Genomic DNA, 14,182 nt, shown 5'->3' with positions numbered 1-14,182 from the left:
GCAATAACAGCTGTTTACTTTTTGGGGTCTTTATTTAATAAAGAAAACATGTCCAAGTATTGGGTGCTGAGGCTCAGCGCATATTCTAGCCTGCTGTGTGGGTGGGCAGCTAGAAATCACTGGTGGGCAACATGATTGAGGAGAAAACTGGAGCAGCCAAGCAGGGAGCTGCAGGTTGCTGGTTTGAGTCTCTGTTCAGATGCTGGTGTCTCCTCTCTCTGAGATGTCTGCAAACAGTCCCAGATAAAACAATAAGGATAATAAACAAACACGTGACTAAAATAACAATTATGACTCTGATGTGTTTCATGTGTAGCAGGATGGCCTCTATACAGCAGTCGCTGCAAGCATCCACATCGCCACACTTACTTTTCTTTAAGCAGGCGTGCTGGGCTCCTCCTAAGGAAAGTTTGAAACTTCATTTCCTTCATGCTGGTGAACTTTTTACCAAATATTTTCATCAAAGCTTCTCCATCACTGACAGGGATTGTTTGGATCTTCACACTCATCTCCACAAACCCTAAAAAATGAGTCTCACTTTGCTCATATAATGCCAGGAGTGTCTCCATATTCCACAAAAGTCTATGCAAACATGTAACAGTATCCCATATTCATATGAATATTATTGATATTATAACAAAAGCTGTCACCAACACAATTGTCACAAGTGCTTTTTTTATTAGTTATTGCAAATGCTTGATTGCAGTTCTTGCTAGATGACAAAACCACTTATTAGGTTTAGAAGGAAATGACTTTTTCTACATGAGGTAAAGTTGGAGAGCTGTTTCCCCAAACTAAATGAAATCATCATTTAAAAAACTACAATCTGTATTTACTCTGAACATCCGTGTTAACATTTGAAATTGGAAACATGTAAGTGTAACAAACATGTTAAAACATAAGAAATCAGGAAGGGGCATGTATAGGAATTTCTTTTACTTATGTATTAATCACATTATTTTATTGTATGATGCCTTGGTGCCACTGGATTTTAACATGTCTCGCACTCATACAGTAAGACAAATGGTGGGGGTCTAGTAGGGAACTTTAAGATCCCGGTAGCTGCTACACAAACTAAAAAGATCCTCTGGCTGTTGTGATATTTCCGTCTTGCTGTCATGTTTTTGTGGCCAAGAAGATTTTCACTGATGGATGGCCTCTCTTCTCCTGGCTAAAACCTTTCACAGGCTTTTCACTGATGGCTCAACACATTCATTAGTGCGGCCATTTGGTCTTTACCTGCACACCCATGTAATAATCTCTGAACCTCTTACAGTTGAAAGTTGGAGAAGGTATTGATATACACTACAGACTGGTCTATATCAGACCAGTATGAGCTGAACATGGTCACTGACAATGCAAGGACACATATACCCTCAAAAAAATTAAAAAAAAAAAAAAAAAGGAAAACTGAACAATTTGTATACAAATAAAGAACAGGTTTTATTTTTTCCCCTCAATTTAAAGCAGTTGTTTCATTCTGAGGAGTCAACGATTTTTGGTAAAATGTGAAAAAGTGAGCAAACAAAAAGAAACAGTAAGCAAATTATATAAACTATTATAATTTATTATTCTGATCAAAAGTCAAGAACTCTTTTGGCCAAAGACAGTATAGCAAACTGTAAACATACCACTGACCTTGCTCAATTAAAAGCTACCATTCAATATCAGCTTTTCAGCCAAGTCCAGACACCATCTGGTGTGCATGATTTTGGTAGATTGTTCCAGCTCTGATCACTTACTCTGCGTGCTCTGTAATTTCACCATGAACCTTAAATTTGTACAATTCTTCTCTTACAAACTGACACAAATTTCACGTGGACATCCATTCAGCTACCAAACAGTCTGTAGCCTAAACGTCCCGTTTCCGACATGAAAGGCAACATTAAATCAAACTGAAGGATAAACCGTGGAGGAGTTTCAGCGTCCGCTATAGAGGCAGAAGTGCAAGAGGACATAATGAGACTTCCACAGATGGAGCTTAAAATAGCTAACAGGCTGAAAAATTATCCTTAATGGGATGTCAGCCAGATTAACTCAGATAAGGTTTTTGATTTTTATCATCCAGCACCATCATTTTCAGCTACCAGATACATAGCTATGTTTATTTGTATGTGGCTGTCTGGGCAGGGTAGACCTAATATTTATTCTCATTATAGATGTGGTTTGGTCTCAGGTTCATTAGCTAAATGTTCGGGCGATCGTGGCTCAAGAGTTGGGTGTTCGTCTTCTAATCGGAAGGTTGCCAGTTCAAGCCCCGTCTCAGACAGTCTCGGTCGTTGTGTCCTTGGGCAACACACTTCACCTACCGCCTACTGATGATGGCCAGAGGGGCCGATGGCGCGATATGGCAGCCTCGCCTCTGTCAGTCTGCCCCAGGGCAGCTGTGGCTACAACTGTAGCTGCCTCCACCAGTGTGTGAATTAATAGTGGTATTGTAAAGCGCTTTGAGGGGTCCCAAAAAGCACTATATAAATGCAATCCATTATTATTAATATGTTAACTGTTCTACTTTTTAACAAACCTTGCTGTATGTTAATGGGCAGGTATGAGAGCTTTTACACTGAAACACAGGCCTTCTGAGGCTAATGAGAACAGAAAGACTCCACCAATATGATTTAATACCTACTATTACATTTTTGCTTCACACACCTTTAATAATCACCTAATAATAATCATTCTGTACATTCGATAATCTTTAATCCTACAACTGTTTACAACTTGCATAGTTCCCATTTCTGTATAGCTGTATATCTCAGATTCTGTAAAGTTATTTATTTCATATTCTGTATAGTTTTTCATATTTATATCCTGTTCATATCCTGTACATAGCTTGTACTCACTACAGCCTGTACATACTTATAGTTATAGAATATTCACAACATACTTCATACCGTGTACATTATAACATACCATAATAGACCCATTTCTGTAATATACTCACATATCTATATTATTGCTAATATATATTGTAATATATCTATATCACTAAAGCACTTCTGGATGGATGCAAACTGCATTTCGTTGCCCTGTACCTGTGCATGTGCAATGACAATAAAGTTGAATTCTATTCTATTCTATTTAATCATGTCAAATTGTAAAACTCAGAGAACCCAGAGTAAAAAAACTAAACAAAACAGAAGTTCATGAATCGAAAGACTGTCTACCAACAAAATACAATCAAAGCGTGTGTAGCAGACTAAGCAGACAGCCTTAAACTTAATAAATTCAAACTTCTCTAGTTATATTCAAGCACAGTGTGTGTCACTACATGAAGCTTTGTAAATGAGACAGAGTGGGGAGAGAGGCAGCTGTGGGCTTGTTTTTTATCCTCTTGCTCAGCACATCATCAGTGCCCGGCTCACACATTCAGTAAATAGACTAATTTATGGGTGAGCCACTGGCTCTTTGTGATAAAGACGACATCCAGCAGCAGGAGCTGTGGCTGCCCAGTGGGTATCCAATACAGCTGGGTGTCTGACTCTGCTCTTCACATTCCAACACTGCACTGATTCTATCACTTGCTTTGCAGTGAAGATTGTTTTCCCCAGTTACTAGGGCTTGGTCTAGAAGTCTCTTAGGAATTCAACTGAAAAAAGTGGAATGACTAATAGATTTATCTTCAACCTTTAGGAATAAAAAACTGTAATTGTAATTGAATTGTAAAGCTGTTACAATATTAGATGGAAATTCCAACAATCACACAACTCCCTGTGAGCAAGCACTTGGTCACAGCTGGGAGAAAAAAATGCTTTCTAACAGAAAGAAACCTCTGGCAAAATCAGGCTCAGAGAGGTGCACCCATCTGAAATGACCTTTTCGAGGTGAGGGGACCAAGATGAGAGCAAATGAAAGGCAAACTATGGGAGAGACAGCCACAGTTTACTCATTGCTAATGATTCAACACAGTCCTGTTGAATAAATATAGAAAGTTAAAAGAGATGAGTGAATGAGACATACTCAGTGGATCATGGAAAACCCCACAAAAGCCTGTTGCAGTTTAACAAGTAAGCCTGTCATGGCGCTGGATCTTAGTTTGGGGGCGATCGTGGCTCAAGAGTTGGGAGTTCGCTTTGTAATCGGAAGGTTGCCGGTTTGAGCCCCGGCTTGGACAGTCTCGGTCGTTGTGTCCTTGGGCAAGACACTTCACCTGTTGCCTACTGGTGGTGGTCAGGGGCCGATGGTGCCAGTGTCCAGCAGCCTCGTCTCTGTCAGTGCGCCCCAGGTAGCTGTAGCTGCCATCACCAGTGTGTGAATGTGTGTGTGAATGGGTGGATGACTGGATGTGTAAAGTGCTTTGGGGTCCTTAGGGACTAGTAAAGCGCTATACAAATACAGGCCATTTACCATTTATCTGTGACCCCATGTTTTCTAGTTTTTGGACATTTTAGGTTCTCTTAGGTTCTTGTTTCTGTTCCCTGGATTCAGTCAATGTCTCATGAATGTGTGTCTCATGTTTCTTGTTTAATTTTGATAGTTTCTTGTCCTGTGTTCAGCGTATCCAGTGTTGCTTCCTCACTGTCTCGTTACATCGGATTCGTTTCAGCTGTGTTTCCCTCCTGTTTCCCATCCCCTCGTTATGTGTATTTAGTCCACTGTCTTGTCTTGCTTGTTCTCAAGTCCTCGACATTAGCTGTGTGTTAAAGGGAGTGGTTCATGGTCTCTCGTTTACATCAAGTCATAAGCTCCTTAGTTGGAAGAGTCTTTGTTTCTATTTTATCTTTTGTTTGCTTCTTTTAGTGTTTCTTTGTACTTTGTAGTTCGTTTACACCAGCGGTCCCCAACCCCCGGGCCTCGGACCGGTACCGGTCCGTGAGTCGTTTGGTACCGGGCCGCGAGAATTGAGGCTCAGGTGTGAAATGTATGGTTTTCAGGGGTTTTATCGGTTTTCAGCGTTATTTTGTTATCGTTTTTATCGTTAACTCGGTTTTCCTGGGTCTTTTCACGTGTGTTATGAATAAATCTTCTTTTTTTCGGTACCGGTACTAGTTTTATTTTGTTGTATTTATCCGCGACACCTTAAAGGCCGGTCCGTGAAAATATTGTCGGGCATAAACCGGTCCGTGGTGCAAAAAAGGTTGGGGACCGCTGGTTTACACAACAAATAAAGCTGCTGCTTTGGGTTCATTTCTTCCCTTTATGAGTTCTGCATTTGGGTCCTACTCTTGCCTGCCACACAGCCAAACCTGACAAAACTGAGTGGAAATGTAAACGATTCCATGGAATACGCCTCCTCACTCTGGACGACACGCTGAGGGACAGCTAACCGGGACAAAGCTACTGGTTTTGGCTACAATGGCTACTGGGTCAGGCTAGTTACAGGATTATTTGCAGCGGTGTAGACCTGGGTCTCTAATTCACTGAGCCTGGTGTCCAAAGGTACAAACAAACTCCCGTTTGACACACTGAGCAGGAAGATCCCAGTGAGACAAATAAGAATACATGCTAGTTTAAGATTGTGTTAGTTTTTAGTAATATATAACAATGAATAATTATTATCATTTTAAGTGGCAACTAATTCGACATACACCATACTTTGGATGAGAGTGTATGGATTGTACAGTATAATGCACTTGATAATTCATCCATACAAGATATAAGAGTCACTGAGTCTGAAAGATCTTCAGCAGATGCTATTCACTCTGCATAAAAGCTCTATACTGCTTCCATCAGTGTGCTTTTGCACATTTATGGAAAATACACATTATGTATTTGTACGTATGTGGTTTGTATGTACAAACCATGATTTGAACTTCATATTCAAAGAACTTCCTGGAATTTCAAAAAAGAATTACATTGCCTGTAAAGTTGTCAAAAATTATATTGTTTTTTAACAATGACTAATGCCTAAAGATAAAGGGTGATAAGGGTATAAATACAACAGGACCCTAGATGAACATTACATATTAGGCTCCCGTTGTGTAGTCACCTTTTTGACAGCCTGATCTACTTATCTGGCCTTAGAAACCACAACATTGAAAATAGTTCATTTATGCCTGAGGTGTGCTCAGTGTCAGTGCAGCCTAGGCAGGACTGTGTTATGTCATTACCAGTCTGTTATGTGATAATTGGCATATTAGAATAAGGTTACATAAAGGTTTGCACACAGTGTTGCCAACTCCTCAGTAAGGAAAATCGCTATTGGCTGTCCTAAAAGTCGCTAGAAGTCGCCAAATGACGTCATCGCCTAATTTGCATAATTGGTCATGCTAATGGAATTGTAACCTACGCTGTTGTAGAGCGAAATAACATCGTGGAAGAGACATAAAGTGAGTAAAAAACGTCCTAAATGCAGTTAGAATTTATTTAGAACTACAAATTAAATTTCTTTTAGCAATTATTGTTTTTTAATGTCACAATTCTAACCCTGCTCCTTTATCCAGGCCTGGACCGGCAAAAGTGACCCGAAACTGGCACTCTGGTGGAGTTACTTTGTGTGTGAGAGTGTGTGTTTATAAGTAGTTTTAAACCTTGTGATCCACAAAACAGCATAACAGTAAAAGAAGAACTGGCTGCGTTACAGTCAGTGCAGGAGCAGCAGCTTCGCTCATGCGCGATTCATTTGCAGTTTGGACGCACAGGTGTGAACGTCTCCTGCTCTGATAGCAGCTGGGGGAGGACTATCCTCCGCCCGTGAGCGCTTTGGCACGGGTGAGGTGCCCACAGCAGCACCGCTGCTTGTTGAGAGTAAGAGCGATACGCGTTTTCACGTCAAAAAGTCGTCATAAACAAGTCTCCAATAACACCAGGAAAAGTCGCCAGATTTGTCGCTAGTCGCTTTTTAGAAAAAAAGTCGCTAAGGGGGTCTGAAAACTCGCTAAATATAGCGACAAAGTCGCTAAGTTGGCAACACTGTTTGCACAAAGGTCATGTTGTTGATAGCACACTTCGAAGACAGCATTTGCAATGTTCTAACTATTATTATAGCATCCATACTTTATGGTTAGAGCTATATTCTTACCCTGGAGCTTTCATCCTGGGAACGCTGGTATCGCTTCCAGCGGCAACCATAGATCCCAGTGACAAAGGAGACAAAGACTTGCTTCTCATAGACCTGTAAGGGTTGGTGTTTCACCATGCTCCTTCAGCCTTAACGTGACACCAGTCTGTTAACATCCCACACAGGACTGGGAACCTGAAGAAGAATAAGAACTGTTACTAAACAAAACAAGCCTTCGAACATTAGCTCAGACTTCACATATGTAATTACCCTTTTCAGCAACATGCCGTGTCATGTCATGTCGCTGAGGTATATTTTCACAAAACAACAAGAAGATGTTGACAGCCCTGCACCCTGTTTGGAGTCACAACACCTGTGAGAGACCGTCAATACACCAGTCAATAGTAAGCCTTGTCTCAAACAGCCATAATAATATGGTGCATGAATTACAGTTGCTGAGTCAGTCTTTACACATGTGAGGATTTATGGTTGTTTAAGAGTGGCAAATAGAACTGAGAAGGCTGGTACCACATGTCTGTGTGGTATAGTCTGAGCCCTTGAACATCTGTAAAAAAAGAGTCAGAAGGAGACAGCGTGTTGCACTCAACTCACGTCTGGTTCAGAGAACATCTTTCTGCTTTGGTGCTAGCTAAAAATGCTGCCATAGAAAGCACTGTTTTTTAAGGCTCTCGAGGAGTTGGTCTCTTTGTCGCATTTTTCCGGGGTTTTTTAATTAGAATTTTCAGATGGTTTCTCCATGGAATAACCTCCATTTACTATAATGAATCAGGTAACCTAAGGTGTGTCAATTCTATCTATAATTAAACCTGGATCCTGGGAATAGGTTTATGTTCTAAGCATGTGATCTTAGGCCCTTTAGGTTTATAAAACACCTAACATTGGTGCTCTAGAGAATGAAATGTCTTCAGATGGTTTGTCACAGCAGACAGAAAGAGAAATATACATTTCAAATTCAAATTCAAATTCAAATTCAAATTTTATTTGTCACGTACACAGTCATACACAGTACGATATGCAGTGAAATGCTTGGACAACTGCTCGTGACCTAAAGAAAACAAAAAAGGAAAAGGCTATGAATAAGATAGGAAATAAATATGAAAAATTAAAAAGGGTAAATTTAACTAGGAAGGAATAAAATATAAATTAAGGTTAAAAAGGAAATAACTGTACAACACAAATTAGAATGAAGGGTAAATTTAACTGAGAAAGAATAAGATAAAATATATAAATTAAAGTTGAAAATAAAATAACTGTACAACAAAATACACAATATAGAACTATATAAGAATGTATGAATAAATAAATAAATATATACACAATAACAGCAGCTGTACAAATATTAACTGGAAATGAAGAATATAGTGTCCAGTGTTGTGCAATCCACATTATGTCTTCTGCAGTGCAAGGAGAGCAATAAGTGGTTGTGAAGCAGTACCGGTAAGTCTTTTTTGTAACAATAAAGGGGTATAAAAAGTGCTTAAATCTAATAACAAAGTCTCCAAGTGAGCAACTATAAAGTGAATATCTGACGCCCAAACCTTCAAACCAAATACTCAATAAATATCCAAATAATACAGGATTTGGGTCCTACAAATGACCCTATTCTTCAAAAGGTGTACAGCCCAATGGATAAGGTCATTCTCCTGCTTCATAAAACAACGAATTCAGTCATTTCAGTCTTAGAAAAGATTCCTAGAAAGTGCGACTGTAGAGCAGAGCCCTCTGCATTCCTCAGCTTTATCAGTGGCCTCGCAAAAGACTTACAAGATTCTCACACTGCCTATAAATCTCAAGCCAGATGTCCCACTGATAACTGCTTAACGATAACAAGGGGCTAATGTGGCTAACTGGTAATTGCTAATAGTGGAACAGCTAATGGTGACATGTGCGCTGGTCAGGTCAAAATGTATAATTTAAATCCTTAATACTTCGATGTATCTGAATATGGAGCTTTACAGACCTTTTTGTAGTCCTTATAAATGCAGTTTTATGCTGTTTTAGTAATCAGTTGATTTCAACATAGATTTTTTTAGAAGACTACTTTCAAACAAGTCATACTTTTTTATTGTACTTTTGACAGCCACCAAAAAGCTTTGGGCATAATTCTGCCAGGTTAATTAACCAGTCTTCTTGGCAGAATTGGTAGAGTTCGTTTAACTGGGGTTCCTGGGATGGAATTAAGTTTTAAACACAGTCCTCTTTTTAACAGAGTTTAAGTGGCTTTAGGAAGAATCCAGAATCTTAATGTTAGCCTTCTTTATCTATTTCAAAACTAGTTTTGAAGTGTGTTTGGGATCATTGTCCTGTTGTGTCGCAGTTGTGTCTAAGTGTGTGCATTTTGTCTGACTCCTCTGTAGAAAGCACCAGTACCACTGGCAAGAAAACAGTCCCAGATTATACTGATGCTTCTTTCGTGGTTGGCACACATAGCAACGTAAAACTCAGAGTTCACAGTGGACAGTTACACTGGTGTTCAGACAGTTTCCGGTCCATTGCATGCATAAACTAATTGCTTCTCATCTGAGGAGATGGTTTGGGTCTTTTTCCAGGCCTTAGCAAAGCTATGGCACATCTGAATGTCTTGCACTTATGTATAATTGTCTGTCTGATGGAGCCATTATTTAGAAATGGCTCCATCAGACCTTCCAAACTTGTGTAGATCTTCACTGAGTTTCTTGGACTTTCCCTTTGCTCTGAGTATTGGTCAGTTCAATGAGTTCAAAAGACCAAAACCAATTATTTTTATGATGACAAAGAGATTGATGACAAAGAGCATTAACTACTATTAATCAGTAGGTTAATAGGCGTTGTGGAGAAATTAGAGATTAGATTAGAGATTATATTATAGATTCATGCTTTACAGTCATTCCAGGAAAGAGCTGTTCAACAAAGCCGCAAATTACCATGACATTCATGTCCATGATGAGTCTGTGTAAACTTCTCAGCAACTGTATGTGGAGCTGGAGCCAGCATAATACCCCCCCCCCATTAAACTATACTTGTTGAGTAATGAAAGTGTCTTATGCTAAGGACTGTGAGCTGTGTACACTATTCAGGGCTTCTCAGTGTTTAAGTGTGAATATTTGTCTACCATTTACTGCTAATTTAAAACTATAAACAGTATTTAAAGAGGAAATTGTTCGCATATCTCTGTCCTTTCATTGCTGCCTGGCTATTACATGGAAACTCCCAGGCCTGAAGAAGGCTTGCGCTGGCAGATTTCCAGCATTCATAATCTCACCCTGTCCTCAGACAAGGGCCAACTGGAGCTGAAATCACAGTGGGCTTATTCCAGCCAGGTTAGCCTATTGTCTGTCTGCGTCACCATGGTGCTATCATCACAGAGCTGTGGTCATTATGAAGTAAACTAAGGACGGCCTACATCGGTCAGATTCTGGGTGCAGTTTCTCAGTGAGTTCACCCTCCTTTAGAGAGAAAATATTTCCTCATAGCTTTGGACACCATTCAGACACCTCTCACAGTTATCAGGAATATGGGGGAAAATTATATAATAATTTGTAACTGACGTTCAAAAATTTTCCGTAACTCCTTGCATTTTATTTATGGTTTAGGGTTTCCACCCATGATGGCTTGGACCTCTGAGGGTTGAAGGACAGAATTACTATACTTTCTCTTCTCATATTCACCCACATACTGTATGTGACATAGGCATAAACGGGGCATAAGGAAATAAAACTTTGCTGGCAAGAAGAAGTGGTGCCTCAGTACGTGCGCTCTGACACAAGCAGCAGTGATGTGGGAACAGAAAACTAAGCCACGGTGAAAGCAACAAAAACTGCACATCTTCTAATGTCCACTTACAGCTCAGTTATTCAATACTGCTTTTTTTTTTTTTTTTTTTTTTTTACAGCTGTCTCCACTAATTCAAGTCACCGCGCTGGGCCTCTCTACTTAGTTTGTGGTGTTGGTGCCGTTTGGAACATTTTTAATGTAATTATATAACAAATAATATATCAAAGGGGTTCACTTTGGAAAAGTTAAGTAACCAAAAGTAGTGATTAGTCTGTTACTTAGCACTAATTAGCAGGTACCTTCATCTTGTGAATTCAGGTCACGAGCCGTTTGTGATAACTCAGCCCTCCAACATCTTTTTAAAAAAAATTATCAAATAAAAAGAAAAGCTGATAACACCAAGGCTTCAAAACCTGTAATAAAAAAACGTCCCATGTCACAGTCCAACGTTTATAAAGAGTCTATGGGCTGATGTCTGGCTTAAAGCACTGTGGTCTGATATTTCTGACCAAGCTAATCATTTCAAAGAACAAATGCCATGCTCAGCAGAACAAAAGATATCCTAACAGAGCTCCAACAAAAGGTAGAGTTGGTGCAACCAAAGTAAAGTAGCCTGATGACAGACAGAATTGTCAGCATATCACATGCAGTTCACTCTGACACGGCATACGTGGAAACACATTTTCACTCGATTTAAAACAGAGACCAACACTGATGAGCAGCCTCACCTGAATTCTGCTATTACTCTGTTTTCAGGGGTGTTTCACCATTTGCCTTGACACTTTGAGACTTTTCATTTTATATTTTATGTATTTATCTATTCATCTATTTTTTTAAACCTAAAAATTGCTGTTTTGTGACACGACACAAGATAAAAGCAGTAATCTCAATAGATATGAAACGTTCAAAGGTCCGGAGCCAGGCAACAGGTCCCGCAATAATGACTTTAACCATCGTTCAAGGGGAAACAAAATACAGCTTTGAATACTCCTTCAGTTAAATGTTTGCAGTGAAAGTTTGACTAAAGTTTGAGTAAAACCAGTGTGAACAAGCACACAACAACAGTCCTGACTAGTAAATGTAAATTCTGATGAAACTGCATTGACTCACTAGTTATTTTCACTAGTTAAATGATAATTAGGAGTGCAGTGTGGTTTATGACATTGTCTATAGAAAATGGGCTGTAATGAGTCATCAGTATTAGCTCATTACAGCAGCTGCATCCTGCTGATACTTACAGCAGCAGGTGCTGTGCTGCTGGACTCGCTGGTCTAATATGTTATTAAATATTAATGAAACTTCTCTTGTTTCTTTTAACTTCTGTTACATATTACTGTGTGTCACAGTGTGTGCATTGTTTCAGGACAGCACAAGCCTGAAAATGTCTCATTTTAAATCTGTAATGCACCCGGGTCCTTCTATCATCAGCTCTCCTTCTCTCCAGCCTTTCAGATGGCTTTGGGCGAATTTTCTCCCATGCACATTCCCTTCACCTGAGAGGACTTTACTCCTCTCTTTGCTTTGTTGCCAGCTTCTAGAAGTAGCTTGGTTACTTTCTGGAAGCCTGTGAGGCCACAGGTTGTCTGTTGAGTTGGACACATGAGCTCATTGAATAACAATACAATAATCCACTAAATCTCAATCCACCAACTGCCACAGAGCCTCTACCATATCTGCCTATTATTAGCCCTTTATCTCGGTCACTGTTTCCTTTTTTTAAGCTTCCATTCTTCACTCCTTCATGAAATTTATATATGCATTCATTAATAATACCCTAATCTTTCAGTGGGTTTTGCCCAAAATAGAATTTCCATTAGTGTCACATACATGTTATGCACTCAAAAGGAGGAGGAGTGGGGCAAGGGCTAGAAACAAAGCCTCTCTGGTAACCAGTGAGCTTTATATAAAGTGAGCTCTGATCATCAGGTGATCAGAAAAACTTGGAACATCTTTTAGAGTGAGATCTAGTTCTCCTATCCAAGCAGCACCTGCTAGTCTCACGAGGCAGTCTTTAATTTGTTAAATGTGATTTAAATGTGACAAATAACGGAGGTAATGCTGCAGGATGGCCAGGATACACCGACAGATAAAAACTGATGGTCAGATATGTCTTCCACTCACATTTGGAAGCACAAAGAGAAAGAAACAGGTGCAATTAAAGTTTATGAAGTTCGATAGATGATGATGTTGTAAGTTTAAAGCTTCACTTGGGAAAAATTAGCATAACAGTTTTGTAATTTACAGTCTCACAACATTTACTAAACCTGGTCCAATGGCTTTCAAGAATTCAATTCAATTCAGTTGTATGTATGTAGCCCCAAATCACAACAACAGTCGCCTCACATTCTAAAGTCGCCTTATATTGGAAGGTAAAGACAGCACAACAACACAATTCAATGTTTCATACCTAATTCAATGTCAGTTAGACATGAATCTATTATTTTCACTGTTTATTAATCTGACGTTCAGATCATTTAATCATTTTGTCCATGAAAGTCTTTAAAAGGCTATAATACTTCCAGTTCTATTAAAGTAATGTGCCATAACTGGGACGCTGGGATCAGCATTCAAAAAAAGAAAGTAATTATTCAGTTATCCAAATAGTTTGAAAGTATTCACCTGTGGACTTTTGGCTCTGGCCTGTCAATTCATTACAGTTTACTCGATTAATATCACGCACAGACTGTATGTTCATCTTTAGCTGCCTCATCTGCCATTAATCTGTGCCTATGTCGAAATTATACGAAATTAACATAAGCATGTATTGGAAAAATAGATTATTTGTGGGGGACAAACGGGACAGATCACTCAATTTAGTGTCACCAACTGATCACACAACAGAAACAAAGCGATGCAAGTGACAGTTCTGAGGAGCAGTCACTTGGCTTACACGACAATAATCCCATAAAGCGCACAAACACTCACCTCGTCTTCACTACAGGCTGTTTTTCACTGGCACTGCTGGAAAAGTCTCAGTCCCTCTGTTAGTTAGTCAGTATTTCCATGGATGCTGACATAACGCCGTCTCTTCGCGGTTTATGGATCCACACAAGACTTTCAGGTTACTTTGAGTGGCAGTGTGAGAGACGCAGCGGCATCAGTGTGTTTTATATCCGGACAAGAGAGCTAATGGGGAAAGGAGAGGGGAAAAAACAACCCTTGTAATAAATGGAAGGCTTGCCTCTGCTTGGATACAGATGCACCTACATTAGCGTTCATAGCAGAGTGAATACTAACTGTAATCCCTGTGACACTCGTGGGCGGAACTGTGGCCCACACTGCAAGAAACATCCTGTCTCCGCAGTTTTTACACCTGACCAATGCACGGCAGCACCTGTTGAAATGTGGGATATTTCTTGCAGTGGGGTAACTTCTCTCTCTCTGTCGGGTAAGTGGACCTGAGCAGCACTTTCACTCTGAGTGGGTCTGGAGATCCCGGTCAGTGGATCCCAGTGAGAAATTTGCTGC

General features: G+C 39.8%; 1 protein-coding gene across 4 annotated transcripts in view; it reads right to left on the bottom strand.

Annotated features, from left to right (window-relative positions):
• The window catches only part of gdpd5a (glycerophosphodiester phosphodiesterase domain containing 5a), a 31,605-nt gene extending 17,656 nt beyond the window's left edge, over positions 1 to 13,949 (bottom strand). For 3 of the 4 annotated variants that reach the window (XM_040011666.1, XM_040011691.1, XM_040011683.1), the window contains exons 1-2: positions 13,640 to 13,949; positions 6,962 to 7,135 (exon numbers count right to left, since the gene is read on the bottom strand). In XM_040011666.1, coding sequence (XP_039867600.1) covers positions 6,962 to 7,078 — 117 coding nt within the window. In that variant the 5' untranslated portion in view covers positions 7,079 to 7,135; positions 13,640 to 13,949. Of the gene's footprint in view, positions 1 to 6,961; positions 7,136 to 7,210; positions 7,314 to 13,639 lie in introns of all 4 variants that reach the window. The other variant, XM_040011675.1, reaches the window with a different exon arrangement.
• Positions 13,950 to 14,182: the final 233 nt, after the last annotated feature.

Source organism: Simochromis diagramma, unplaced genomic scaffold, assembly GCF_900408965.1.
Source record: "Simochromis diagramma unplaced genomic scaffold, fSimDia1.1 OVJJ01000123.1, whole genome shotgun sequence".
NCBI lineage: Eukaryota > Metazoa > Chordata > Actinopteri > Cichliformes > Cichlidae > Simochromis > Simochromis diagramma.
The sequence above is the reverse complement of the archived record's forward strand: the minus strand, read 5'-3'. Positions and strand labels throughout refer to the sequence as shown.